General features: G+C 38.8%; 1 protein-coding gene across 1 annotated transcript in view; it reads right to left on the reverse strand.

Annotated features, from left to right (window-relative positions):
* The window catches only part of Dnajc1 (DnaJ heat shock protein family (Hsp40) member C1), a 218,729-nt gene that overhangs the window by 88,883 nt on the left and 107,976 nt on the right, over nt 1-21,870 (reverse strand). The window contains exons 7-8 of the mRNA XM_052727507.1: nt 20,610-20,700; nt 13,231-13,394 (exon numbers count right to left, since the gene is read on the reverse strand). Coding sequence (XP_052583467.1) covers nt 13,231-13,394; nt 20,610-20,700 — 255 coding nt within the window. The remainder of the gene's footprint in view (nt 1-13,230; nt 13,395-20,609; nt 20,701-21,870) is intronic.

The raw sequence follows: 21,870 nt of genomic DNA on the forward strand, positions 1-21,870 counted from the left end.
ATCCTCTGAGGCCAGGACAATTTGGCACCATCGCTGAAGTGGCCTTTGCCATCCAGAAAAGGCACAGTGCCCCTTTCTTCGAAGGCAGCTGAACAGGCAGTGGACCAATGGCTTCTGGTGTGCAGTGGAACAGTAGCTGAAACAGTTATTCTTGAAAGAGTAACTATGCTGATGGAGTCTAACCTCTCAATTATAGACTGGCATTTAATAAAAGAGGTGAAGCCACCCACAAGCCAAGAAGAATGGGATGCGTAGAAGAACGGGATGCTGAGATGAAGCCACCCACTAGCCAAGAAGAATGAACAGCTGAATTCCAGAAACATCAACAATTTCCAGAATTTAAAAATCCTGACTCATGACAGGACACTAGTGGAATTCAGGTTGATCTGGTATATGGACTACTCTCACCGAATGTGAGGTTGAACTGTAGGCCTTGTGTACATCCTACTTCACAAATGAGTCTGTAAAATACGCTAAGCCTATAGGCTGAAGAAGATGCCCCAATGTTGTGGAGAAACCTCGGGTGACTGTCCAGGCAGCTGGCTGTTTCTGTCAACTCACATTTTTTTTAGAAGCAGCTTGTGTGCACTTCCTGTTTTATTAGGTAACATTATTTCCTTCTTGGGTCTCTGAGGGAGTTGAAGATTAGATAGTTAAAGTTATAGTTAGTTGAAAATTAGATAGTTATATTGAGTTGAAGATTAGATAGTTATAAAGATTAGGTAGTTGTAGTTAGTTATAGTTTTCCTTGTTAAGAATTTCAGAAAAGAAACTCACTAAAGAGGTGTAAGTTTATAAATTTGAAAGACATTATAAGATACTTCTCTGTTAGTAATGTAAGTTAGGATAGAAAGTGAATCAGGCACATTTTGGACTTACCAAAATAGGATAGATAATGGAATATTTTCTCTGAGTTTGTCAAATGCAAATGCACTAGACATTATTGAGGTATTTATTGCTTGTATATACTATATATAGTTATTGTACTTATTGTATATAGTTTTTCTTATATTAGTTATAACTTTTCTTTTTTTCTTTTTATTAGAATAAAAGGGGGAAACGTGGTGATATTTTAATTGTGATGAAATGTGATTTTATTTGTATGTTAATAAATAATGTTTGCCTGGAGATCAGAGGTCACATAGCGAGGTCACATAGTGAGCCATAAGCAGTCAGGCAGTGGTAGCCCATGCCCTTAATCCGATCACATGGCAGGCAGAGTCTCTGTGTGGTCAAGGACACAGCCAAGCGTGGTGACACGCGCCTTTAATCCCAGCAAGTGATGGCAGAAAGGTATATAAGGTATGAGGACCAGGAACTAGTGGCCTTTGTTAAGCCTTTAGGCTTTTAGCAGCAGTTCAGCTGAGATCCATTTGGATGAGGACTCAGAAGCTTCCAGTATGAGGAAACAGGATCAGCTGAGGAACTGGCGAGGTGAGGTGGCTGTGGCTTATTCTGCTTTTCTGATCTTCCAGTATTCACCCCAATACCTGGCCCTGGGTTTGTTTTTATTAATAAGACCTTTTAAGATTCATGTTACAGACACGTAAATAAAATTAAGCCTTAAAAATACTAAAATAAAATTATAGAATATTAACACACAAACTAAAACAAAAATTTACCAAAAAAAATCCCCCTATATAAAATGATAATAACAAGTGGGATTTTTCTTTAGAATTTAAGCCTGATTTAAAAAATTTTTAACATTAAAAAAATTAATCATTAATCAATAGAATTTCCCATACTAATAGATAAAAGTGAAAAACTATGTAATTCTATTAGATGCAGAGAAAGAAAATGACAAAAATCCAACATTCATTCATAATTAAAACCACCAGCAAATTAGAAATAAAAGAGATTTTCCTCATCTTGATTAAGAGTATCTGATAAAAGCTTCACATTAATACCATAAATAGTGGTGAAAAGACTACCCTAACATATATGCAGGCAAAACACCCCTCCACATAAAATAAAGATGAATCTTTTTTTTTCTTTTCTAAAGAATGAACTGGAGGCTGGGGACATGGCTGAGAATGAGGACCTGAGTTCAGATTCTCCAGCACTGACATAAAATCACGGCATGACAGTGCATGCCTGTAACCCCAGTCGGGGTGGGCTGAAGAGCAGACAGGCAGGTCCTGGGGGCTTGCTGTCCAGCCAGTTAGCTGAACCAGAGAGCTCCAGGTTCAGGGAAAGAACCCGTGTCAAATAGGTAGAGAAGCAACAGAGGACAGAACACTGACGTCACCTGTGGCCTCTACACATGCCTTTGTAGGTGAGCATAAGCCCTCTACAATCCCCGTCCTGGAATCCCCTCGCTGCTTCTTTCCTCTCTCGCTTCTCTTCCTCTCATCTACGCTTCTCTCAAGTCCCCACTCCAATACAGCCTTTCACTTTTCCCTCTCTGCTCCCTCTCCCTCCAACCTCTTGCACTAACTCTGCTGTGTGTGGCATGTGTGCTGAGTGGCATACCTTGGCAGGGCCCGCCAAAGGTATCCATTTCACTTGGGGACCCTCTTCGCCTGCTCCACCCACAACAGATCCGCTCTCTGCTACCTGCAACAAATCTGCTTTCTTGTTCACCAAAGGCTTTGCTTTCCACCCAATACCGGCAACTGGGTCTCTGGTGGGCTACCCACCTCTGACCACTCCCTTGGATGTGACACTGGCCTCAGTATTCCTTGGACCAAGCAGTAAGGGAACTGAGAAAGAATTCTTCACTTTCTTTTAATTTGCTCCAAGACCTGCTTGTGTCTGTCTGTTCTCCCTCTCTAAATGTCCTATTTGCTGCGACGTGAGAGTCAGAGATGGAGAAGCCAGCTTGTGTGTGTGTGTGTGTGTGTGTGTGTGTGTGTGTGTGTGTAATATGTGACTTGGATTTAACTCTCTATGTATGAATGTAAGCTGGACCTAACTCTGTGTGTATGTGTATGTAACTTGGATTCAATTCTGTGCATATATGCATATAACTACTGTTTAGAAAAGTATGTTTTAAACAGCAACCACATAGCTCTCCTCCATCTCGGCTGATGACCTCATCAAGATATAGGCAGCCACATGACTGGCAGCCATTTTTTTACTAAAGTTAAAAAGTACACTTCTTAGTCCTAATGAGCTCTCTGTTCATTGTATCTCCTTTTAGACTAAGGAAGCAACAAATCTCAAATATTTTGGATTGGTATGGACTTTTGTATGATGATAAAAATACATGGTTAGATTTGTTACAACATACTGTATATGTGATTCAACTCTGGTTTAAAATATACTCTATATGGTGATAAAAAATTAAGGTTATAAAGGTTTATTCAGATTAACAAAAGCTAACTTAGAGATTTACACCTATGTCTTTGTCAAGTGTTCAACACCAAGCTTCTAGAGAACTTAGATAAGTGGCAATATGTGTTTGATAAATAAGATATATATTCTATAACAGAATGCCTGGTCCCCTGAGAGCGTCCTTTTCCCAGAGTTGAGCATTTGGGCAGAGGCTCCCATGGCTTTTTAAGGGCAGTGCTGGCCTCTGGACTCCTTCAGTCCCTGCTCATGGGCCACACTGCAACTCACAAGCCCCCTTTCTCCTGTTCCCATTTCGCTCTGGGATCTTCCCCCGTCACTATTCCTTGTCTTCTCAGGAGACAGCCTTAGTAGTTTGGAATAGACTTGTTCTGCTTTCATCCACAAAATGGCTATTTTGGTGTCTTTACTGAGTCCATTATCTATGCTTAGAAGCTTCTCTTTTGATATTTATTCTCACAGAAACGGAATGTAAAGTCCTAGTCTTTATGAGAGCTGCTAACCTACTGTACACTGTTAAGGGACACAAGTCAATAGTCATCTTATAAATGATCAAATTCTTTAACTGTAGTCATGCTAAGTACTAATATGATTAATTACAGGGATAAGCCTTACTTAGTCCCCTGTATATATTTTCAAAGTTAAGCTTAAAACAAGTAACTAGAAACAAAGTTTTTCTATTCAGATATACCTAATATGCTCAAATGCTTCAGAGATCTGCAGAATATGGCATTTAAAATGTTTAATAAAAAACATGCCTGCTCCTTGCAGCACCTCTATTTCCTCCAAAGAAGATGGATGGCACAGAAGAACCTCCACCCAGAACTTGCTTCAAATGTGGCAATGCCAGTCACTGAGCAAAAACTGTCTTTTACCTCAAATGCTGCCAAGACCCTCTCCAGACTGTGGACAACAGGACACTGGGGAATTGACTGCCTCAAGTTGCCTAGACGAAGTAGGCTGGTTCTCCTAAAAGTTCCTACTCCACAGGTAAGTATGTCAGATCTTCTGGACCTGGCAGCCGAAGACTGATGCTTCCCTGAGATTTCAGCCCCCCAACAACCATGGAGGACCCTGGGGCAGCAAGTAAGTCTCTGTCATTTTTTAATAGATTCGAAAGCTGCTTGCTCTGCAGGTTACTCAGGTAAAAGTTCCTTCTCAGAACTCTGATGCTATTGACGACTGGCCTAGTGATTGCTCTGTCAGTTTAACAGCTGTCATCAAGGCTTCAGCAGCCTTCTCAGTGCTCTGTGTAGAATTCAGGACACAGGTCTCTCTCTCTCTCTCTCTTCTCTTCTCGTCTCTTCTCCCTCTCCGTCCCCCTCCCCCCTCCCCTCCCCTCCCCCCTCCCCCCCCTCTCCTCTCTACTAGGGCTAGACAGTTTACCTTGTTACCATACTCAGAGAAGAGATAAACTCACAGAACAGATTCCAATGTCACTTTTTACTTTTCTTTTATTTAAAGGAACTCACTTTACAATGACCGCTCTCAGTAATCACCCACTTGTATCTCCTGTGAGAATCTAAGAATGTCTTAGGATATAAGAAAGTGACTTAAGGTTATTAAGGTGTGTAAATGCAAGTTATAAAGGTCTGAGGGTGGAAAAAAAAGGCTTAAGTGGTGATAAAAAAGTGATTTGAGGTGAACAAAAGAATGAAATGTTTCAGATTCCTTTCCCTCACTACACTACTGTTACAGTAAGACTCCAAAAGACCACAGTTTTTAACATTGATCTATGAAATTCTGATAAGCTATTAATCGAGTTCTGGCAGAGTACAAACCACTATACTATGCCACTATATGATCACATCCACAGGCTCAGGATTTTAAATTCCTTTTGGTTGTCTTCTAATGACTCAAAGGCGTGAGTATACTGCCTTTTCTATAATGTGGATTTCAGTACAGATTACAAACAGTGGGAATGCCAGTGTGTCTAAAACTTACCTTTTTGCAAACTCAAAAATTGTTGTAAGCTCCGAGGAGTCAACTTGGATCCACCTCGAACAGGTCAGATGCATTCCAGGTAAGTACTGTTAATCAACAGCCTAATCCCCACCTTTCCCTGGTCTTGGGGCTTCCCTCCCTCAATTACCAGGACCTAAGAAAAAAAAAATTTCCCCTAAACCTAACTTTATCTTCTGCCCTGCCAGCATCTTGCCTGGTCCAAGCAGCGTCAGACGGTTCCACAGAGGCAGGACAGCAATGAAACAACCAGTTATCTCAGGATGCCATCTCAGCATCCCAGCTTTCTCGGGTCCCCCAAAGATGACTGGTGCCCCCAAGACAGAAGGGAGCAGTCTCAAGAACTGGATGCCTTTATTCCCACCTCACCTGCTACCCCTTTCTAACTCTTTACCTTTTTATAATAAACAAAAGGGATGAATGTCAGCATTCAGGCAGTTACTCTGGCCTGTTCAGGGTCGTGACAGAATACGTCATCAGCTATGGCCGCTATGTAGTCCCTGTGCACATGCCCTATACTCCCTTAAAAAGCAAGCTCTGCCCATTTCCCATCTGTCTTCCTGCTGCTTCTCATCTCTAGAGGCTGCCTCTGTGCCCCCTTCTCCCACCCCTTCCTTACCCCCCAATTAACCTCCCACATGAATTCTGTTGCATGATAAGACTTTCTGGTGCCCCTTGGCTCCAACCCACCAAGGCTGCCCTTCAGCCATTTTTAACTAAACTACAACACTGACCCCAAAGAATGATCATGGTGGCTTATGTGTATAATCTGTCTCAGTTAGGGTTTCTATTGCTATGAGGAGATACCATGATCATGGCAACTCTTATAAAGAGAACATTTAATTGTGGTGGCTTGATTACAGTTCAGAGGTTTAGTCCATTATCATCATGGTGGGAAGCATGGCAGCATGCAGGCAGACACGGTGCTGGAGAAGGAGCTAAGAGTTCTTACATTTTGACTCACAAGCAACAGGAAGTGGTCTGAGACACTGGGCATGGCTTGAGCATATATGAGACCTAACAACCTGCCTCTGCAGTGACATACTTCCTCTAACAAGGCCATACCTATTTCAACAAAGCCACACCTCCTAACAGTGCCACTTCTGTTGTGAGTCATTTTGTTTCAAACCACCACATAATCTAAGCACTCAGGAGGCTGAAGCAGGAGGACCACAATGAATTCAAAGCCAGCCAGACTGAGGTATATAGTAAGACCCTATTTTAAAAAACGAAAGGAAGGAAAAAAGACAGGCAGGCATGTTTCTTTAATCATTTCAAATAAATATTTGATTAAAGGCAACAAAAAGCCATATAGAGTCTCCAAACTGGGAAGTAATAGTAAAAATAACAGCTCTCTATATAAATAATATAATAATCCATATAGAAAATTCTGAATGCACACACACCCACAAGCTACTAAGACTAGCAAGTATGAAGGACAAAAATCAGTATATAAAATTAGCATATAGCAGTATATAGAACTTAGCAAAGGACGGTAAGAAACTAAATTTCAAAACCACTTACAACATTCGGATGATTCATATTCGGGTATAAACTTAATGAAAGATATTCCTGAACAAAGACTTAAATAGAACATGAACAATACCATATTTGTGAATTTGAAAACCTAATATTGTTTAGACAATGATTCTTCCCCAATGCGGTTCCAACCAAAGTTCCAGCAGATTTTTTTTTTTTTTAAGAAAATGACAACTTGAGATAGAGAACACCACGCTGAAGGCATAGAGTAAGCCAAAAAGTACAAACAAATCCAACAGTAGTCTTGGGAGAAGCCCATGGCTCTTAATGCTTTAAACCCAGATCCAGGAATGATCTGAAAGTGACTCCTCCTACAAAATCAGTTTTAGAGAAAAATTATTTAGACCACACAGCAAACTCTCAAGAGTGCTACAACCAGGAAGCCATCATAAGAAGGGACCTATTGGGGCTGAAAAGATGATGGCTCAGTGGTTAAGAGCACTGGCTACTCTTCCAGAGGACCCAGGTTCAATTCCCAGCACCACATGGCAGCTCACAGCTGTGTTACTCCAGTTCTGCCATGCCCTATGCCCTCACACAGACATTCATGCAATCCAAACCTCAATGCACATAAGATAAAAATAATAAGTCATTAAAGAAAGAGGGGGCTCTATTGTTAGAGACTCACTTCCCCTGGAAATGAGACAACACAGAACACCACAATTCAGGGTTCTATTGGATATCCTGGAATTGGCTGGTAAACAGAGTGGCATGGGATAGTCATGGCTTGGGGACTGTCTGACACAAACCTAAAATTTACACAACAAGGAGCAAGGGCTGTAATGGGAAAAAGAGTGAAAGGTACAATGGTCAGGGAGCATCCACTATGGAAGAAGTAGCATGGATCTTTGGTGGTTGGTTTTGCCAGGAGCAAGGCTGAAAACTGGAGAGGCTGAATTAGGAAATTTCTTAGCTGCCATCCCTGAACTGATTGTCCCTTGCCCCAGACATTTACTGTTCCCAAAGTATGATGGCTACTCTTGGTTGTCGACTTAACTACATCTGGAATGAACTAAAATCCCAGTGGCTGGGTATACCTGCGAGAGATTTTTCTTAATTAAATCATCGGCAGTGGAAAGACCCATCTTTAATCCAGATCTCTTGAAGTGGCAAGATTCACCTTAAATCTGGTCACACCTTCTGCTGGCAGCCTACATAAAGGACATGGAATAAGGAACCCCTTGCTCTTTGCCTGCTTGCCCTTGTTCTCACTGCCAAGTTCATTCCTTCACTGACATAAGAGCCTACTTCAGGATTCCAGCATATACTGAAGACCAGAGGAGATATCCAGCCTCATGGACTGAATAACTACTGGATTCTCAGACCTCCCATTGGTAGATACCCATTGCTGGACCAGCTGGACCACAGCCTGTAAGCCATTCTAATAAATTCCTTTTATATACATATATGGATTCATTCTATCAGTTTTGTTCCACTAGCAAACCCTGACTAATACATTGAGTGGAGTATTTCGAGGGAGACCTAGCTTGGCATTACCCTTGTGCCAATGGGACTTCTTAGTCCATGTCAGCATTTAGGTATCTGTACTGGCCTGCCCTTAGCGTCCTGACAGGAGAGATCCTCAGTGGCAGCCACGAAGAGCACCCATTGTGGACATTTGCTATGTTTCCTTATAAAAGGCAGGCCTTGCCCACCTTCTGTCTCTTTCTCTTCCTTCTCTCTCCTCCTAAGGAACCAATCTCTGCCTCCTTAACTCCCCTCTCCTCAATAAATCTCCCACGTGGGCCCTCTTGTACTGTGTGACTCCTTTCCGCCATTTTTAAAATACAACAATTGATAAGAAGGGATTGCTGTAGCTCTGACAGGTCATGCAGGCTGAAAACTTAGGGATATGCTGCCCAAGGCTTTCCATAGTCTGTGAAAACTCCACTGGTGAGGAGGACTTGTCATGGCCCTGACGAATCACATCCCTGTGAGTACAAATATTAAATGCCAATAGGGACAATACAGCCTAATCATAGTTAACACTCCCTTAAACTATTCAGAAAAAAAAAATGCCAATAATGGGTTGGAAATGAAGTTCAGTTGGTACAGTGTTTATCTAGCATGGACAAAGTCCCAAGTTCTATCCCCAACATTGCATAAAACTAGGCATAGTAGCACACAAGAAGTAGAGGTAGGAGGACCAGAAGGTCAAGGCCTTTCTCTAACCAAAAATTCAAACAAAACACAACAACAATAAAACAAAAACAGAGGCAGGCAGAGACAATATTCTAGCCAGTAATATAGGTATCCTCCCTGGATTAAAACATTCCCTTCTGAAGGGAAAACTCCTAAGACTCAGGAAAGACTCATAAGATCACTAAAGTTCCACTCAGGAACCTGAACTTAAAGGACTGAAAGCTGTAACTCAGAAGGCAGTGAAAACTACTGGGGAGAAGAAATTCAGAGCAGCATCCAGGCAGGTAGGGCATTATAAGGATATAGCTTTTGTAAGTTATCACCTGTTTGGTAGTATTTTTTTCTTTGAGTCAACTATGCTCCTATACACAGTTCCAAGATGAGTTCTTTGGTCTGCCATCAGTGCCCTGTCTGGGAGAAAAGACATGTATGGGCCTCTCCTTAGGAAGACTGTGTAACATCTCGCAGCTACACCTCCCACACAGAGGAACTTGTCATCCCCATCATATCCTTCAATACTATGATGATTTATCTCTCACTTTTCTTTATTTATTTTAAATTTTATTATTATTTGGCTTACACATGCCAGACAAATGCTCTCTCTACCACTAATATATCCCCATCTCTAATTTTGAGTTTTCCGTTTTCTTTTTTTCAAGACAGAGTCTCACTGTGTAGCTCTGGTTGTGCTAGAAGTCATAGATGTCTTCCTGCCTCTGCCTAAATGCAGGGATTAAAGATGTGTGCCACGATACCCAGCCCAGTTATAACTTTTTAAACATTTCAACAGAAAAAATGTTTTTCTCTATAATATTCCTCCACTTTATTTCCCTTTTTACTTCATTTTTCTTCTTCCTCTTCCCCTTTACCTCTTTTTATCATACTTTTTCTTCCTTTTAAAATTGTATTTACTGATTGATTAAAGTGCCAGGAATAGGATTCAGGGCCTTGTATAAGCTAGACAAGGAATCTACCACTGAGCTATACTTTCATTTCTTCTTTTATAAAAAAAAATTATTCTTACATTCATTATAACAACTAGGTTATTCTGTATTAATTCTGCACCCTTTTCTGTTATATGATGCTGGTTTCGACTTTGTTTCTTTATTTCATTTGCTTATGTTTTCACTTATTTGTTTTTCGGTTTTTCTTTATTTCTGACTGACTTTGTTTTTGTTGTCCTTGTTCTCTTCTTCTGTAGGGCAACCAAACCTGGCGTCTCAAGTGTGCTGAGTGTGTGCCTTGTCACTGCCTACATTTCCATCCAGCTGAGAGAAACTGTGCCTTATTCTAGCCAGGGCCTCACTACACTCAAACTTTGGGATGCTGAAACTGAAAGAAGAGGGGAGGTAAAAGCCCCCAGCTGACAAACTGGACTCAACTGGGCAAAATTGATGTTCTGTTCTTGTATATTCACCCTGTAACAACTGCAGGGAGAAACAGCATCAGTGTTGTGGACCCCACACTTAGGAGAAACTTGACCTTTCAGATTCTCTCAGCCCTTAAAGGAGTGGGTTTTATGAAAATGAATGAATGCCAAGAATATACAAATAAATAGCTGAATGAATTTAGAAATATAGGACATGAGTGAGACACTCAATAAAGAGAAATAGAGATTTGGAATAAGATGAAACAGAAATCTTGGAAATAAAAAACTCAACAGATGAGATTAAAACACACACACAAACACACACACACACACACACACACACACACACACACACACACACACACACACACAGTTCAGAGCGTCCCTCACCAACAGACTAGATGAAACAGAAGAAAAAGCATCAGGCAGGGCTTGAAGTTAAGGCTGATTAGTTATAACCTTCAGACAGTTAATAAAAAAGTAAGAATGAACAGAACATGGCAGATCCCAGAGACTCCATCAAAGGACCAACTAGATGAGGAAGAATACATACAATCATAAAATGTGTGAAAGAAGGGGGGAATCAAATACTGTCAACACAGGAAGCCATAAACCATTCATTTTAACATAATGTTAAATGTAAACAGTTTTAATTCTCCAAGTAGAAGACGCAAAGTGACTACATTTAAACAAAGATTCAACAATGTGCTGCATTCAGGAAGCCTGCCTCACCAGTAAAAGCTGGAAGTGAAGCAATGATAAATAATATTTTAGGCAAGTAGAACCCTAAAGCCAGACAGTGTAGTTACACTCATATCTAATAGGACAGACTTTAAGACAAAATTATAAGAGAAAAAAGAAAGTATCACATATTCATGTAATACTCATCAGAAGACATAATGATTATAGACATATATACATTGAACTTGCAACACCCTTTATAAAACTCTGCTGGACATAAAGCAAGAAACAGACTGAATCAACAATGGTGGAAGACTTTACTCTCATCAGTGACCATTCAGACCAAAAAACAGAACAAGGGGCTGGAGAGATGGCTGGCTCAGCGGTTCAGAGCACTGATTGCTCATCTAGAATACCCAAGTTCAAGTCCCAGCATCCACATAGCAGCTCACAACTGTCTGTAACTCCAATTCCAGGGGACCTGACACCCATGGCAAACCACCAAAGCACATAAAATAAAATAAAAAATAAATAATTTTAAAAAACAAACAACAAAAAAAAAAAAACAAGAGACATCAACTATGTTACACTACAGATAAAAACCAATAAACACCGATAGAATATTCTGTCCCAGCTCCAAGTACATACACTCTTTATTAGCACATGGTTCTTTCCCCAAAACAGTGCATATTTTAGATCATAAAGCAATTCTTAACAATCTTTAAAAACTGAAGTAATTTATTGTATCTTATCAGATTATAATGCAACCAGGCTAAAAATAATAGCAAGAAGAACTACACACAGAGATCATGTAAACACATGGAGCCTGAACAATATATTTGAATGAAAGTAGGCCATTGAAGAAATCAGGAGGAAAATTCTTATAATTAAATGAAAATTGAAACAATGTAAAAGAACCTGTGAGATATAGCAAATGTATTAAAACAGAGTGCTCTCAAATAAATAACATAGTAAGGTGTCTCAAGTAAAATAAACTAAAACCAGTAAAAGAAAGAAGGAAAAAAAAAAGATCAGAGCTGAACTCAATGAAAGAGACACTAAAATAATACAATGGATCAATGAAACAAAGGTTTGGCTTATGGAAAAGATAAAACTAACAAACTTGGCCAAACTAACCAAAGGAAAAAGAGAAGACCCAAATCAGTAAAACTAGGAAGAAATAGGAGCTATTATAACAGATACCACTGAAATCCAGAGGATCATTAAGAAATATTCTGTAGGTCTGGAGAGATGGATCAGCAGTTAAGAGCACTGGCTGCTCTTCCAGAGAACTCTGGTTCAATTCCCAGAACCCATATGGCAGCTCACAAACTGTCTATAACTCCAGTTCCAGGGGACCCAACACCCTCACAGAGACATGCATGCATACAGAACACCAATGCACATAAAATAAAAATTAAAAAATAAATAAAAATATTTCAAAAAAAAAAGAAATAGTCTGCACAGTTATATTCCAATAAAATAGGAAGTCTAGAATAACTGAGACAAATTTCCAGACACATACGACCTTCTTAAATTTAAAGCAAGAAGATGTAACCCACTTAAACAGGCAAGTAGCATGCAATGAGACTAAGCAATAATGAGGTCTCCTAACAGAATAAATCAAGCTGGATGGATTCACTGCAGAGTTTTCCAGACTTTTCAAGACAAATTAATGCCAGTGCTCGTAAAATGATTCCATAGAATAGAAAAGGGAAGGAAAGGTTCCAAACTTACTCCACAAAAATAAAATCCCTTCACAGGACAAAGGACAATTTGTGGGACTTGGTTTTCTACTTCCATCATGTGCTTTGCAAAGATTGAACCTGGACCATCAGGTTTGGTGGCAAGTGCCTTTACCTTCTGAGTTCTCTTGCTGGCCAGTATTCTAGTCCTTTAGGTTAGCAATAGTTAACAGGTTCCCTCCAGAACAGCTCACTGAACAACAGTGAATGTACTTTAGTTTTCTTATTCAGTTAAAACCAGTGCAAACATTTACTTACACATAGAGAAATGGTGTTAGTCTGCAATCTCAGAATGTGGGAAGTAGAGGCAAAAGGATAATAGGTTTTGGGCTAGCCTGGACTACACAGTTGGCCCAACTTTTACAATAACAACAAACACACAAACCAACCATCAAACATCCGCAGGGCAAAGCTTTATCTCAATGATTGTGCTTGCCTGGGCTCTGAATTTGAGCCCATCCAGCTGCTTTTCAAATCAACTTTAGAAAGTTTAATTACCTGTTTTTTCTGTGTTCTGCTCCTGTTTTCCAGCCAATCATCCATTTGCTCCTCTATTTCTTCAATAGAAGTTCCATGATCATAAGACTGAATATATGTATTTTCTAACGGCATATATACAGGAAATTCTGGTTTCGGTTTTTTAACTTTAACTTTCTTCTGTTCTAAAAAGAATATTTAAAAGAACCAGTTGAGATCTGTACACAATTAAAAGAAATGAAAAATATTCTAACATTGTATTCATAGACTAAATCTTTGAAGAACATATAACAATGTTATTTTATCAAGACAGAATTGCTTTGTCGTAAATAGCTACAAGCTCTATTGAGCATTGATAATTATTTAATAACAAGCTCAGATGCTGTCAATGTGATTATGACAGGATCACACTATCTGTTTGTATATACCTTTAGTCTTCAAAGTACCTTTCATTAAAACATTTCATTTAGGACATGGAAAGAGCTTTAATTTAGAGTCTTAATTTTTTAATGATTTATTTTTATTTATGTATATATGTATGTGTCTATGTGAATGTGTGCTACATATATGCCAAGCGTTCACGGAGGCCAGGAGAAGGTGTCAGATGCCCTGAAGCTGGAGTTACAGGCAGCTGGTCAGCCAGCTGGTGACTCATCCAACTTGGGTGCTGGGAATTGAAGCCTGGGTCCTCTGAAAGAGCAGGGAATACTTTTTTTTGTTTTGTTTTGTTTTTTCAAGACAGGGCTTCTCTGTGTAGCTCTGTCTGTCCTGGAATTCATTCTGTAGAACAGGCTGGCCTCGAACTCAGAGATCCGCTTACCTCTGTCTCCCGAGTGCCGGGATTTAAAGGCGAGCGCCACCACCGAGTTCTTAACCATTGAGCCACCTCTGCTACCCTTAGTTTCTTAGTCATAACCTTATTTCATAATAGCTATATACACCATTAATGGTATATATTTGTATTTTCAATATTCTAAAAAGAAAACCTGATCTGGGAGCATCAGTCAAATGTTGCACAAAAATATTTCCAAGGCTAATCATGGTGGCACACACTTTTAAACACATTATTTAGGAGGCAGAGGCAGGCAGTTCTCTGTAAATTCAAGGTCAGCCTGGTTTACATAGTGAGTTCACCAGAGCTACACAGAGACCTGTCTCAAAAAAAAAAAAAAAAAAGATATTTCCAACAATACAAATACTAAGGTGGTTGCAGAGATCAACAAGCAACATCACAGCTATCTCAGTTTGTGTCAGCACACCCTATGATGCTTCTTCAATGATGAAACTGTCTCGCTTGCCTTCAAACAATGCCTGGCTGCAATGGACAGCATTCTTCCCTCTCATCAGTGACAACACTGAGAAGCTGCTCCTTTTCCATCAGCAAACTCCCCTAGCCTCACAATCACATTTTTACTATCCAATATGTGTATGTGCATGTGAATAGTATAATGCTACTGTGAAAAAAAACACATCAAATTTCTAGAAGAAAACAGATAATCCATAAACCTCTCAGAGGGGAAAATGACTTAACAATGGATGCCAACAAAACTAAATATTCATTTGAAAGAAAATTAGACACAATCTGCTAACCATATACAAAATAAAATACAAAAATAAATTCCATCTGGGGAAAAGAAGAGATTTTTTAAAATGGAATTCTAAAAATTAACTTAAAAATCATGTGCTATATAAAGGAAGAGGAAATCTTAACTTAAGTCACAAATGCAAATTCTATAATAAACACAAGGACAGCATAAACACCAAGAGACAACAAATTTGGGAACAGTATCTTCAACTCAGAGGACAAACAGAAAATTGATAAAGAGATTACAGAAAGTGATTAATTTTATAAATAAGATGGGCAACCCAACAGAAAAGTTAGTAAAGGTCATGACTAGGCAATCCAAATAAATAAATCCACAAGGCCACAAAACAAGAAAAGAAACCTATTTTGGGGGACACCAGATCTCCCTGGGAAGGGGGGAACAGAAGAGATTTCATGAGTGGACTGAGGACAGGTGAGGAGGGGAACATGAGAGATCAGGTTGGGGTGGGGACAAAGCGGGGAGAGTACTGAAAGAGACTACTGGAAAGGGGGGTATTTCGGGGTCAGGTAAAAACCTAATGCAAGGGCATCTCCCAGGAATCTACAAGAAGACTTAGACTCCTAGCAATAGCAGATACATAGCCTGAACTGGCCATCTCCTATGACCAGATTGGTGCCTAGCCCAACTGTAATTCAGAGGCTTCATCCAGCAACTGATAGAAACAGATCCAGACCTACAACCAAACATTAGGAATATTTTCGGAAATCCTGTAGAAGAGGAGGAGAAAAGATTGTAAGAGCCAGTGGGGTCGAGGACACCACAAGAAAACTCACAGAATCAACTAACCTGGGCTCATCACAGCTTATAGAGCCTGAATCGACAACCAGGGAGCTTGCATGGGACTTATGTAGGCACTCTACACATATGTTATAGTTGTGTAGCTTGGTCCTCTTGTGGGACTCCTGACAGTGGGAAAAGGGGCTGTCTCTGACTCTTTTACTGGCTTTTAAGACTCTACTCCTCACATTTGTTGCCCTGCCCAGCCTTAATACATGGGAAGGTGCTTAGTCTTACTGCAACTTGATATGCCATGTTTTGTTGATACTGATGGGAGACATGCCCTTTCCTAAACAGAAATGGAGGAGGCGTGGATTGAGGTTGGGAACAGAAAGAGGATTGGGGGGAAGGCCCTGGGGAGATGGAGGGAGGGGATACTGTGGCCGGGATATAAAATAAATACATTTATTTTTTTTAAAAAAATGGGGGGGGGGGGGGAAGAAGCCTACATTCTCAGGTTAAAGAAATGAAAATTCAAATAATATCATGTGTGATTTAAAAACTAATATGAGAGTACAAATTAAAAAACTAATAGGATATACTTCTGGCAGGAGAAGGGCTCTCTCTAAATCAGGAATTATTCTATTATAATCTTGTGGGAAAGTAGTCTAAGAAGATCTATTAAAATTAAATATATAAACCTTTTATGAGCATAAAAGAATTTGAATATAAGTGCATGTATCCATATAAATATGTACATGCTTATATGTGTATGTGTGAGACAATTTACTGTTTATAGAGATAAGAGTTAACAGTAAATGCCTCGTAAGAGAGATGACTACATAATTACTGATGACTCATCTATATGGAGAAATAATAAATCATCACTGAAGCAGAGCTACAGTAATAATTTCATGGGTATTTCAATGAATTTAAGTAGCAAAAGAAAGATCAGAAAAGGATGATTCCATATTTTAAAGCAAAATCATGCTTCTATATATCCTTATGTTTATACAAGTCTACACACACATATCTAATTATTATATGAGAGTGGATATTCTATAATATGGATGACTATAGGAAGGCATGGAGGGGATGAGATGAAGGAGAGAGGGAGTGCAGTGAAAACCAATGAAGAGAAGCAACATCACAGGAAAAACAAGTACATACATGTGAAGGTATGTTGACATATCTTATGAGAAAACTACAGAAGTAATGGACAAGACTTTACAACATTAATCTATTTGTAAATTCAGGCTTCTAAAGCCAATAAACAATAGCTTAGTAAATATTCATTAAATTCTGTGCTTTTAAAATAATTTGAGTTTGCACCATCCAACATTTTGCACTTGGCAAAATCTAATAAATGAAAAAGTATGTATTTTCAAAACTAAATGTCTAGAAAATATGCCTAAATGACCCAAAGATTCCTATTTGCCAAGTACTCTCAATATCTCTCCATAATTGTGATTCAATAAAACCTACAAAGTTAGTATAGGTACATGCACAAGAATTTTAGAGGTAATAGCATCAATTATACTTCACTCAATCTAAGATTTTTCTTTTTACCAGTATTGTGAGGTTTATTGAGAAAAATTGTGAGTTAATATAAAAACATATAGTATCTTGATGCTGCTTTGTGAATCTTACTGAAGTTTTCATTAAATTATGATTGTAAGGCTACAGAGATGTCTCAGCAGTTAAGAGCAACTACTGCTCTCTTAAAGGACCTGAGTTTGATTCCCAGAACCATGTGGTAGTTCAAGACTGCTTGTAACTGCAGCTCTAGGGGCAATCGAACACTTCTGGCCTCTATGGGCACCTGTACTCACATATGACAAATATACATATACACTATTAAAAATAATAAAATATTTAAGAATTATCTCAAGATTTGCAGGCTACCAAAAGAGAAACATGGACACCAACCCAGCCACAAAACTTTTCAACTACAATCTGTCCAGCCTGAAAAATATGCTAGAGCAATGGTGGTACAGAACTTGTGGGAGTAGCCAACCATTGTCTGATTTGACTTAAGGCTCACTCCACTAGAAGGAACCCAGACCCGACACTGCTTGGGTAACCAAGAACCAGAGACTAGATAGTCCCAAGACACAGGGTAAAACCAAACACAACTGGTCATAAAACAACGATAATAACAAAACCCACAAATATGAATAAAATAATTCCTAATAATATCTGCTATCATCAGAGAGGCTTCCTCTAGCAGATGGGAACAAATACAGAGACCCACAGCCAGACATTGTGAGGAGAGTCTAAATGGGAGTTCCCCATGAATTCCTTCCCCTCAGAGCTCATGGGATCCCAAGGAAGATGAGGCAGAAAGACACAAGCCTGAGGGGATAGAGGACACCAGGAGAACACTTCTGAATCAAATAAGCAAGGCACATATGAGCTCACAGAGATTGAAGCAAGGCCTACATGGGTCTGCACGAGGCCCTTTGCATATATATTGTAGCTATTAGCTTAGTATTTTTATGGGACTCCTGACTGTTAGAAAGAGTAGGTCTCTCACTCTTGGCATGATCTTGGGAATCTTTTCCTTTTGTTGAATTGCCCTGTCCAACTTTGATATGAAAGTTTTTGCTGTGTGTTGTTATATTTTATTATATCAGGTTTGGTTGTTATTTCTTAGAAGCCTGTTCTTTTCTAAACTACACATGCAGAAAAATGGTAATGAAGTTGACAAAATTAAAGATTCCTGGAAGCCGGGTGTGGTGGCACACACCTTTAATTCTAGTACTCTGGGGCAGAGGCAGACAGATCTCTGTGAGTTCAAGGCCATCCTGGTCTACAGAGTGAGATCCAGGATAGCCAGGGATACACAGGGAAAACCTGTCTGGAAAAACCATACCAACCAACCAACCAAACAAACAAACAAACAAACAAAAGGATTCCTTGTATGTAACCTTTAAACTATATTTTAAAATACACAACAGTTTCTGACTCTGCTAACAGTGAGTACAATTGCTCTTTACTATTCTTAACACTGATACTCTCACCTTTTCCAATATACCACTGATTTGAGAACACAAGATGGTTTTATAACACAAGCCTCCTATGAGCAATGGGCTAGTGATGGATTGCTATGAGTTTTACAAGGCTGTTTATTACATATCTTGACTAAAAAAGACAGACATTCCAGATGCTTGTCTATTTAAAATTTTGTATTTATTTTAGATTTTTTATTAAGTAACAAAAGAAAAAAGAATTTTTAAACCTGAGAATTTTAACAGAACAGAATTTTTAAAAAATCTTTAAACAAATTTTGAAAAATGGCTACAAACCTCCAATGTAGATTTCACATTGTGATAAACATTTCATGTTTAACTACAATTTTCATAAGGGCAGTATACATTCTTAATCTGCTATTATCAGATAATTCTAATATATACTCTAAAATTTTACCAGTAAGTTGATTTGTTATAAAAATTAGATAAAAATGATAAGCTAAGTAGAAAGCAGTGAAATGTAGTGAATTCCTATTGTTTTAATAGGTAAATGGGGGTACTTTTAAGATTTTCCTATAGATTCATTTTCCTTCTGACTCACTTAAAAGGCTTAAAAAGAGTAACTTTAAAAGTAACAATTTTATGAAAATTACATTTAAAGTTTCATTTGCCTACTTTTACTGCCCAACACAGTTAGCAACCTTCCTTCACAATCTTCTATCATCTCAATTCTTCTTATAGGCATCTACTTCAGATAATTGTACAGATTTAAGTATCATTTTGTAGTTGTTAGAGTATTTTAATTGAATTACATGCTCCTTGAGACAGGGCACTGTACAGAGAGCAGCTCGGCTGGCATTCACTACTATTCATAGAATTACATACATTCCTCTGTTTATCCACTCACCATTTACGTACTGAGCACTTACTGTGTGCCAGGACACTGTTCACTGCTGCACACACAAAGTGAAAAAGAAACAATTCCTCTTCTAAAGCTGCCCAGACACAAGAACAATTGTGACAGAAAAACTTCCCCTAAAAATACCTGTCTTGAAGACACAACAGTGAACAAAATAAAGTCCTAACTTTCATAGGGTTTCTATCTACTGGGAGAAAGTAGATATAAACAAAATCAATACATTCTGCTGAGCGGTAGTAACTGTTGTGAATAAAATAACCAGTATGTGCAGACAGTGTACATGTAGGACAGATGGACATAAAGTCAAGAAACATCTCTGTGTTCCATGGAACATTCCTGTATTTTCTTTCTTGTATTTTAAAAATTTAAAACCTTATTTATTTTTATTTTATGCATATAGGTCCTTTTCTTGCATGTACAGCTGTGCACCACTTGTGTGCATGGTACCCACGAATGCCAGAACAGGACATCAGATTCAGACTCCCTGGAAAGGAGGTTACAGATGACTCTGAGCTGCCATGTGGTGCTGGGAATAGAACCGGGGTCCACTGTCAGGTCAGCCAGTGCTCATAGCCTGAGCCATGTCTCCAGATGTTTCTATTTCTTTGAGGTAGGATCTTGCTGTGAAGCTTTGGCTGGCCTGGTACTCAACATGTGGTCCATGGCCTTCAAGAAGTATGCCTTCTGTCTCAACTTTCCAGGTTCTGGGGTTACAGGTGGGAGTCCCCATGATTGACTTCTTTCCAATATTCTGATAACTTATTTAAGGTTGTTTGTATTACATAACAATATTACAAAAGAAGCAAAGGCTTTCAAAACAAAAATAAATTTTTTCCAGGTTTACTTACAGCTATAGCACTATATTAACATATAGTAGTTGGTTATTCATGGTATTAAATACTAATTATAATCTTAGTACCAAAAGATAATTGGTTTCTGCAGATTTTGAATGATCCCAACTTGAAGAGCTGTATGACCCCAGGTTGATTTTTCTTTCCTAATACTGGACTTTGTATGGCTCAACAGCAGTATTTTCCATGTGTAATACAGTAATACAAGTGACTCAATTGGAAAATGGCAAAGAAAACACAGAAAATTCAACTAGTGTTAAATTTAAAGGAAAATTTGAATTTAGTTTAGTTTTATATGACATTATTAATAAAGTAAACAATATTTAAAACTTACTTTGAAGTGTTTCAATTTCAATTCTAGCCAGCGCGTCTTCTTTTTCTTTCAATTTTGTCTCCTTATATTTTGCATAAAACTGCCCAGCATCCTAAAAAAAGAAGGTACAAGTATATTAACATAAAAATAACTTTGTTTTGACAGTATCCTCCCTGTAACTTCCCCTTAGAACAATGCACTCATTTTCCATGTAGTTTTCCTTCTGCTTTCCAATGACATGATGAACAGAAGAAACGGAACAAACACTTCTCTGTAATGTTTTTTGCATGGTGAAATTTCAAGTAAACTTTTCACAGATGAAAAGGAGGATTTCCCTTCCAATTCTCTTCTACTGTTTGATGTCTCCCCAATGCCATACTATTGTACAGGCGGCAGCAGCAAAGCCTACTGACTGAACCTAGTTATCTGCTGTGGACCAACAAGGTACTAGTGCCATTTCTGTGTTACTGTCTTAGTTCCAGATCCTCAACACGACTGAGGATGAGCAATTCATCTCTGACTGAGAGCTGTCACTCTTCCTCCCTATCACTCTCGGAGAAGACTAACAGCTGTCACAGAAAACTGAAGACACAAACTCCATAGACACTCTAAAGTTGCAATGAGTGGCACACAAGTGCTCAGCAAGGTTCTGATAAAAGGCTAGGTGTCACATAATCACAGAGATGGACAGAAATTGGTTGATTCTCTAGGCATATGACACTCCTAACGACGAAAATCAGCAAAGCAGATCTTCCCACACTCTTTGATGAAGTCTCATACATTTCAGAAATACCAGGCCCACACTGTGTTTCCATACTTCTGTATTTGGTTTGCCTCAGGTTGGACTATTTTGATCCCTGCCATTATTTTGTCAATCTCCTTTTCATACTTGGAAACTGTGTTCAAACAGCATTGCCTTTACCTTCTCCAGCAGAGCAAGTCCCTATACTTAAACACTCACATGCTTGTATCATGTCATAGTATCATCTAGAAGATGGGACATTTAAGACAGAACTAAGATCTGGCACTCTGTGTTTACTGAACTGAATCAAATTGGAATACATATGAAATCTTATAAAGAAGGAAATGGAAATGCACGATTTGACTGATGAAGAATAAGGAAAGAAGTAGGTATCAAGGATAAGTTTAAGGTGATATTACTGTATTGTAAGATTCCTAGAGAAGATAAATCACAGATCTATCTGTGATTACGTCTATAGAAAACAAAAGAACACTACTACCTAGATCAAATGCAGATACACGAATTATCCCACCTCATTTC

Source organism: Peromyscus californicus, unplaced genomic scaffold (genome assembly GCF_007827085.1).
Source record: "Peromyscus californicus insignis strain IS unplaced genomic scaffold, ASM782708v3 Scaffold_8__1_contigs__length_139910024, whole genome shotgun sequence".
NCBI lineage: Eukaryota > Metazoa > Chordata > Mammalia > Rodentia > Cricetidae > Peromyscus > Peromyscus californicus.